The following is an 8415-nucleotide window of genomic DNA, read 5'->3' on the forward strand; positions in this document are numbered from 1 at the left end:
ATCAATCCAGATAATCCAGGTGACATAAGTGTGTGTCACTATAATATGATTTCATCACAATTGGTTCCTTTGAAAGATGATAAATGATCGTATTGAATTATCGCCCAACCCTATTTTGAACATTAGAACGTTGTAAAGCACAACATATTGTTTTTTGTGTGACCCGTTCATCCTCGTGTCGGCTGATCCTGTTCCTCAGAGGTTAATCACATACGACTGTTGGATTTGGAGCGGTCTGCCGCTCTCCTCGAAGACATCTCAGCCTCCGTCCCTCTGTCCACACAAACCAGGACGCTCCTATCTGAGGCAGTGACAACACTCTGGATAGGGGTAATTGAAAATGAAACATTTTGTATTCATGAGAATAAAACAAAGATAAAATATTAGACATTTTCTTCATGTTACAGCCACAGTTACATAGCTTCAGTTAAATTCTCAGTGTGCTCCATGAACTTATAACCCCTCAAGAAAAAACAAAACAAAAATAAAGCATTTGGTGCATACAACAAGGTTTAAGAATATCCTAATAACCTTTTTCCATATACTCACATCATTATTGGCCACAGTCAGTTTAACTGATGTCTCGTTCCCTTTAGTTTTCTCTTTTAATCCCAGTTTCTCCATAATCGAGTCAATCCTGGATGTGATGCCTGCCACAGAGCTTTCAAGGTGAAGAACCTGTGTGGACAGTCTTTCATGGTGAAAGAAAGGTAATTCAGTTTTTGGTTAACGTCCATTGTAATGAAATGAATTGGTCTTGTTTGAGGACAAGACAATTCAAGACATTTCATAGGTTAAATGTAATCTCTTCCCACCTTAGAAAGTGTTCCTGATCCACAAAGGTATGACCGGAGTGGTTCTTCTGCTCATTGGATGTAACAGGAGGCTTCTCCAGTAATTCTTTCCTATAATTCACTCCAAGATTGTTGAGTTCAGCACAAAGAGCATCCTGGAACAAAACAAACAAAAAATGTTTTTGTGCTTTGTGCGTCCTCATGCCGATATATAAGAAAACTGCAGACATCACACAAACCCTCTTTTCCTCCAGTTCGATTTTCATCCTCTGTTGCTCATCTTCGTCTAGAATCTGATTTCCATCATTGTCAAACCGTGAGAAGGCTGCAGAAATTTCATGATCAGCATGTCCCATCCTACGAGATCATCAGAGCGGTGAGGTTTACTTTAAACACTTGAGTTAGCATATGCTCGGATTTTGGTATTCTGTCACTTACCCTTTCAGAGTTTCTCTGAAGTCCTTGAATTCAATTTCTCCAGATCCAGATCGTAGCGCCTTCTGTACATCTGATATTTTCTCCTTTTTAAGTTTCAACTTCGTAAATGTCTTCATATAGCTCTAAATTGCAAGAGAAACGTATTTTGTTTGTAATTCTTGTAAAACTGTATCCATAGAATAGATTGTATACATGAATCCGATTGCCTTTACCTGTTTGATGATGTCAGTAATCTGTAGCTCATCTTTTTGGGATGAGAGCTCCTCCTTTACCTCAGAATATGTGTCATTTATGATGGCCAGAAACATGTTCTGAGGGAAAGATACATGAAGAGATAACGAGAATGCTAAACTTCATCCTTCTATAATCCAACATGTAGTGTAGCGGGAAGACTTACCAGTAGAACAAAGAAAACAAAAAACACATAGGTGACAAAGTAGATTGGCCCGAGAACTCTGTTAGCACGGTCAATGGCATCGTAATCAAAGTCTCCGAGAATTATCCTGAACTGTGTGAAGCTGCAGAAAGAACAAAGGATTCATCCATTAATGCTCAATCATCCTATCGAAATATTTGCCGCCAAGCCGCTGTTGTGGAGGTCTCTTACATGCACTTGACAAAGGTGCTGAAAGATTCAACCTCTGTCCCAAAGAGCAAATATCCAAGTTGAGCATAGGCGAAGAATACGATGAAGAACATGATGGCAAAGCCCAGGATATCTTTAGCACATCGACCCAGTGTGGAGGACAGCTGAGTCATGGTCTTATTAAAACTGATGTACTTGAAAACCTAAAGGTCAAGAAGAAAACACACAGTCTCTGGGATGATGCTATAAAACATTTTCCTAAGTAACGTGTTAGAGTGAAAAATGTTAGTACTTTACCTTGATCCACGCAAAGAACAAGTTCACTGCATTCATGTTGTTGTACTGTGTTTGCCAGAAGGCCAGGAATTCAAAATCAGCGTAGATACCAGGTTGTTCCAGCAGTTTGCCGAGCAATTTGTCCACTTTGACGGTTCGGAAAATATTGAATATAATGGCTACGATGGCCAGCTGGGAAGGAGAAACATTTTACTTCTTGATGCAAAGCAAAATCAGAGACAAGGAAACCTAAGGATGACATTTTCTTACCATTATGACAACAATATCCAGTATGTTCCAGATGCTTTTGAAATAGGAGAGCTTGTGTATTCGTAGCTCAAGAATCTCCTCCACAACGTAATAGAGGATGAATAGACAGAAGACTATCTCGCAGCCAAAGATGAAGTAATCCCAGTTGGTGATGTAGCGAATCAGTTTGACTGTTCTTATCTGGTAGGAAGGGATTGCTCCACCCGTTGCCGGGAACTCAACCACCAACCTGAAAGAGAAACTTTCATCAACCAGTGCATGGGTATCAATCAATCAATGGGCCAAGTTGCTATTGTCTGTAGTGCTCTTTACCTGATGATACAGAACATGTTGATGTTTGCGTTGTAAGTGGAGAAGTCGACGAAGGCTGCCCTGGTTCCTCGGTCAAGCCACAGGTTGTCCACCAGTTCCTTCAGTGTGATGGCACTCTCCTCTTTGGTGCGACTCAGGTCTTGATAGTATCCCGCTCCACTGTATGTTGTCAGCAAGCCCCAGTGAGAGGAACCTTTGACCTCTTTCTCTGTGTGGAAGGTCCAGCTGCGGAGGTACAAGACAGTTTTGCTGTAGTTCTCAAAATGCATACCCAAAGTAACCCTGTTAGGAAAAACAGTCAACGGCTTACGCAGTGCCATTGATGAGACCGAAGCTAAGGTCATCCTCCTTCTTGTCATCGTAAACATCAAAACATCCTGTGATCTCATCTTGGAAGTCTTTGTGGACCTTGCAAGAGTTGTTGAGGATCTTGATCTGCCTCATTCTGGGGACTCCCAGCAGCATGTTCTCGTAGTAGATGAAGGACTGGTCTCCGCTGTCCAGGGACTGGTTATTGTACCATTTAGTCCAGTAGAGGCCGTCCAGCAATGGGCCCTGGGCATACTGTTCAGACAGAGTGGATGGAGTTTGAATTGCACACAGAAGAAATGACATGTTCTCATTTCTCAGTGATTTCTTTACTGCGGTAAACATGGAGGAAGTGAAGGAGAGAAACTCACAGTCCAGAAGTCGGACATAGTGCTGATGGATTGAAACTTCACCCCACTTTCACCGGCTGTATTCACAAACAGGTCCGTCATGGCTTTAGTGTAGTAATAGGTGCTCGAGCTGGTCATACCGTATGTCACTGAAAGACAACGGAGTCACATTGTTAACGACCAATCGGTGATTCCTATCTGGCTTTGCTCAGGCTCAGCTGTAAATGTTGCTCCATTCAACAGTCTAAGATAAGACAACTCAGAAACAGACACACAAGGCCTCATTGAAGACTCGTTGTTTGGCTGTGTTTATGTCACTGCGGTAAAATGGATCCAGATTAGATGCTATAATTTGTTTGAAGAGAGAACACGCTGGCCTGACGCAAATAGCCTCTTCAAACAATGTAAATCTAACCCATACAAAGCAACAATGGACGAGGCTAAATGCTCTTATCGCTAAAAGGCAAGGGAGCAGTGCCCATGTCCCTTTCACTACTAATGCTCAGCTGGACAATGGCTTTCAGGCAGAGGGATGTGGAGGGCATTTGTGGTAGACATTAAAGAAAGGGGGGGAGCTTTTGAGTGTAAATCAACAATCTGAAGTGCCCTATACAGTAACACCCTGACAATCAGTGAGCATTTGAATTTCAAAGTAATCAGTATTTCCAAAAATATTTGGATGAAATATCTTAAAGTAGATGACATAAATACAGGAACACCAAACACATTTGAATTACTACTCCCCCCCCTGTTACATTATGGACCGTTAATGTGTGAAAAGCATACATTTCCTATGTTACAGTATCAGGAAGTATTTTTCACACATGCATGTCAATTCAATAAGTTTCATAATATATATTAAATCCGTCCATAAGTCTATGTAAAATTGAGCTTAAATCAAGTTTCACAACTTTAATTAAAGTATCTAATTCTTGAGGTGTATAAAACACTTTCCTGTGATTTACTGAATGTAATAGAAGCACTTGGAATCAACGCAAATACTGTTCGAACACGGCACTAATAATGTTTGACCAGCACTAGTGTCAGGAATATACATCAATATTGCAGATTGGATGGTAGGATAAATGGATTCAGTTACAAGGATACGTACAGAGGCATATATCCACCAGGAACACCAGATAGACCAGTAACTCTCGTAGTGTGGTTCGGACAAACAATTCTCTGTTGTTCATGGTGTTTTCAGTCAGTGTTGTTCCCCACAAGCCTGCAGACAAACGACTGTATTTAGTGTGAAGTTATTCATTCATCTGTTTTTAAAGACCGTTCATGCTGAGAGTGTATCAACTTTGAAATACAGTAGCTGATGTTCCATGAAAGACCTAAATGAATTAACAAGATGCTCCAAAGCAATTTTAGTTAAAGAAATAGACATTGGTTGATTTGATAGGCCCAAGCTGTTTCAGTTGTACAGATGTCAGTTACAGCAGAAACACTGTCGTAAACTCAGCTGAAAGAGTCCCTACCTTTGATAAAAGAGCAGCAGCCTCTTTGTTTCTTCACCAGACTTTGGTCGGCCGATGGAGGTTCCTCTGGGAAGGATCCAGGAGGCTCCAGTTTGTACATGCTGTCCATGGAGCCCTGGAAGAGGGGCTGGGGGTTGTAGATGGTGCTGACAGCTCGGGGCAGGGGTGGAGGGGAGCCACAGTAGCCCTGGTTCACCCAGGCCCCGTTGCCCATGCTGTCCAACTCCACCTGCCCCGTCAGGTGGCTGTCGGCCCGGTTGTTCAGGCACTTCATGCTATTCGATACCTGTGCGTCTCTGTGTGGACTGCTGGTGTTTAGACCAGAGAGGAAAGTGAAGCAGAGCAGTGCGGTCAGCTTCTGAACACCTGCTGGACAGATGATTATAAAGAGTAGATGACATAACCTGTGTTGAGGGAGGAGCTGCTGGTCCTCTGCTGGAGCTTTTGTCGTCTTGAGGTTGAGACGTTGACGTGATAAAATGGTAACTGTTGCACAACATTGACGTACTTCACTTGTGTCCTGTTTTTCCCCAAACACATCATATTTAAACTTTTTTTTATGCATTTGGTAGAATAAAATGTAATCAAATATAATAACAACCCTCCTTCAAACTGGCAGGCAAGAGCTGACATGATAAAATACGTACGCCAGATTTAAGGAGCTTTATTCTGTAGTTTTGAGCAGTATCACATCACCACCATTTCCACCAAATGAAGAGGTGAAGAGTCTCAGAAAAAAAAGAACATCTAGCCATGCTGGAGGCTGAATAATTCAGCAGTTAAAAGGCAATTTAATTTGTTTTGCCCTCTCAATTACTTCCATGCTGAGCACATTGTTGTCACTATTGATTAACAACTCATCCAATAACATGCTCACATTAGGGAAATCAATTAATTGCACGTCGATATTTTCTGTCGCCTATTGTGAGCGGCCTGTGACTGAATTAATGAGGAGTGTAATTGCCGTGTCACTGATGGTCTCTGCCTCGTTACCACTACGCACTTTTGACTCTGCCGTCTATTCTTTTTTAACTCGCCAACTGTCGGAAAGCGTTTATTAAGGATCATTGTGGCGTATGAATCATTATGACCATCTGTATCAGTGTTTGTCACCTCGTAGTTCCTGCAACACGTATCACATCAATTATTAGTTAAACTCATGAACACTTAAGTGTATTTCATTTTTGTTTTCTATAATTTGATATAGGATATGTATCTACAGGTTTATCTTTGCATGTATTTCTGTGCTTGTTTATTTTGTGCGCTTAGAGGTATTAAACCAAACAGACGGATATGTGACATCATTTAAAAAAACGACACATAATTCCAAATATAACAACCCAAATCAACACCACGCTAATAAGATGCATGTATCGTGTTAGCCCTTTGACAGTACAGTTAATGCACCGCTGTAGATGTCTTATACTTAATGCAGATAGAGTTTGGGTCCAACTATGGCTGTTCATGCTTCAGCGGCTGTGAACAGGGCCATTACCACACAATAGAGTTTAATTTCTGCTCCCCCTCTGAAGCTGTGGCAGGATCTGGCACACAGGCTTCCTTAATCAGCTGCGGCTTGTGCCACCATTCAAACTTTTTCAAATCTGTAACAATCACTGTTTAGTGGCTGATGACCATTTAAAGCTGTAGCTGTAGCTCAAACAATGGACAGTTGTGGGTCATATGGTGTATCCCTACTTACATTGGACTGTAGCAGAATTGAATTGGTTTAATATTTTAAAACTCCAAAATCTTTTATTTACATAGAGGGCAATTGAGAATAGAATACATACATACACAACATAAATCAATGGCTCCCCATTGACGTAAAAGTGTCTTATCTCAGAGCCCAGGAGCTCTGGACAAAAGGATGATCTATTCCCCAGGGTGCCGAGCGACGCGGTGCAGCAGACATGAGCTGCCACTGCTCCTACTGAGAACTTGACACACACTAAACAAAGGATGTGCTGTAAATTAGTTGTTCTCTTTGACAGCCCTTATTAGATTCAAGTTTTATTATTAAGGGGACAAAGTGAGATTATGAGGGTTCAACGCCAGAGCTTTCTAATAATAAGAGTACGTTGTTTTTTGTTAAATGAGACAATTATATCAACGCTGTCAAATGTACTATTTGGATTTTCAGTATGTCATGGTTATATATTGCAAATAAAAATGTTTTAAGGATGCACAAGGGAAATTATGCTAATAAGGATTCAGCTTTGTAGAGTTAAAGATTGTATAAACTATGTTGCTACAGTATAAAGCACATCTTTCTGTGATAAACAATCCCATTTTTTACCATCATAATGATCTTATGACTGTGATAAAAGATATTACAGAACAATAGCAATGCTTTTTCATACAAAATAGTTTTTTATTTTTGATTGAAGACTATAATTCAACAAAATAGAGGTCTGCATGTGAAAAATAACATCTCTTTTTCAACTCTACAAACACGTTCTTACACTTTGACAAAATAGTTACATATTTGATTTAACAATGCAACTAAGACCACAATGATTTTCTCAGAATCCATTGAACATTGCACAACATTTTAGGACCGTATCAAAATAACTGATAACAAATACACCATCGCCTGCATCTTCAGCACAATCTAGTGTTCATTATAATGACGCTACATTTCTGTCATTGCTATACTTTGAACAAAACAAATGCTCAACATTGCTGGGTTTTCTAGCAAAAATAAAACAGACTTCAAAATAAAATAGAAGCCTCTCTGATTGTCATACAAAAAGATAGATAAATACAAAAAGAAAATAATGCAATACAAATGTATTTACTGTCTCCTGGATTGAAGGAGAATTTTTCACATTGTCACTCACATCCAACAACATGACTGATTATCTACCAAACGGCAGTGGTTTATGCGTGGACCTGATGGCCATCGAACTGGTATGAGAGGGACGAGTGGATGTAGTCCTGTTCAGTGGGAGAGTCGTACCCCATGAGGCAGGGGTAGTTTTCAGGCTGCATGCAGTCAAACTGCAGGTCCAGCCACTGCCTGTGAGGCGCGTTGTGTCTCCTGGCGTCTGTCAGGATCCGGTTGAGGGCCATGATGTAGCTGAGGGCCATCTGCAGGGTCTCATACTTGGATAATTTTTTGTCCTCGCCCCACTGGGGGACCACTTTACGTAAGCGATCAAATGCTGTGTTCAAACCCTGCATCCTCTTCCTCTCTCTGGCATTGGCAGCCATCCGCCGCCTCGTGGCAGTCTCATACTTCTCTGGGCTCTGGGAGTCCGGTTCTGACGACTCGGATCCAGAGTCAGTGCAGCTGGGTCGCCGAGACTTCATGATTTTTGGTTGAAGAATCAAACCGGTATGGTCCTCAGGTCAGAAAGACTCAGCTATACTGGTCAACAGATTGATCAGAGAAGGTTCCAGTTTCAGCTTCAGGGGTCCTCAGAGGTCTCCTCAGTGTTCCAGGCTTGCCGAAGTCCAAGATGTGTGTCCTTTGTGTCAGAGATGTGCAACTCCAGATAGTGGTCAGCCTGAAGAGTCCAAGGTGTCTGTGATCCTGGAGACAGGGATGGAGCAGCTTTTATAAGAAGGAGCAGATGAACAGGTGGCAGCAG

The 8415-nt window shown here is 41.4% G+C and overlaps 2 protein-coding genes across 2 annotated transcripts; both read right to left on the bottom strand.

The window, feature by feature from the left end:
- Nucleotides 1-20: 20 nt before the first annotated feature.
- On the bottom strand, nt 21-5099 carry pkd2l1 (polycystic kidney disease 2-like 1). Its single transcript, XM_083922675.1, has 15 exons — nt 4820-5099; nt 4447-4560; nt 3357-3484; nt 2987-3240; nt 2677-2901; nt 2365-2593; nt 2116-2286; nt 1840-2021; nt 1630-1750; nt 1445-1543; nt 1233-1354; nt 1034-1151; nt 816-949; nt 550-691; nt 21-320 (listed from the first exon to the last, which is right to left on the bottom strand). The coding sequence occupies exons 1-15, from the start codon at nt 5091-5093 to the stop codon at nt 207-209; spliced, it is 2427 nt and encodes an 808-aa protein (XP_083778801.1). The 5' UTR covers nt 5094-5099; the 3' UTR covers nt 21-206.
- A 2603-nt stretch (nt 5100-7702) lies between these two features.
- atoh7 (atonal bHLH transcription factor 7) lies at nt 7703-8134 on the bottom strand (the record flags this gene model as incomplete). The annotated part of the gene is made up of 1 exon (XM_083923499.1): nt 7703-8134. The coding sequence occupies one exon, from the start codon at nt 8132-8134 to the stop codon at nt 7703-7705; it is 432 nt and encodes a 143-aa protein (XP_083779625.1).
- Between the last annotated feature and the right edge of the window lie 281 nt (nt 8135-8415).

Source organism: Echiichthys vipera, assembly GCF_963691815.1.
Source record: "Echiichthys vipera genome assembly, chromosome: 11".
Taxonomy (NCBI): domain Eukaryota; kingdom Metazoa; phylum Chordata; class Actinopteri; order Perciformes; family Trachinidae; genus Echiichthys; species Echiichthys vipera.

Coding starts and splice junctions, on each gene's coding strand:
- pkd2l1 (XM_083922675.1), bottom strand. CDS start 5,093: ATGAAGTGCCTGAACAACCGGGCCGACAGCCACCTGACGGGGCAGGTG. Junction 1,544..1,629: donor TTGTTTTCTTTGTTCTACTG/GTAAGTCTTCCC, acceptor TCTTTCCCTCAG/AACATGTTTCTGGCCATCAT. Junction 950..1,033: donor TCGAACTGGAGGAAAAGAGG/GTTTGTGTGATG, acceptor GTTTTGTTCCAG/GATGCTCTTTGTGCTGAACT.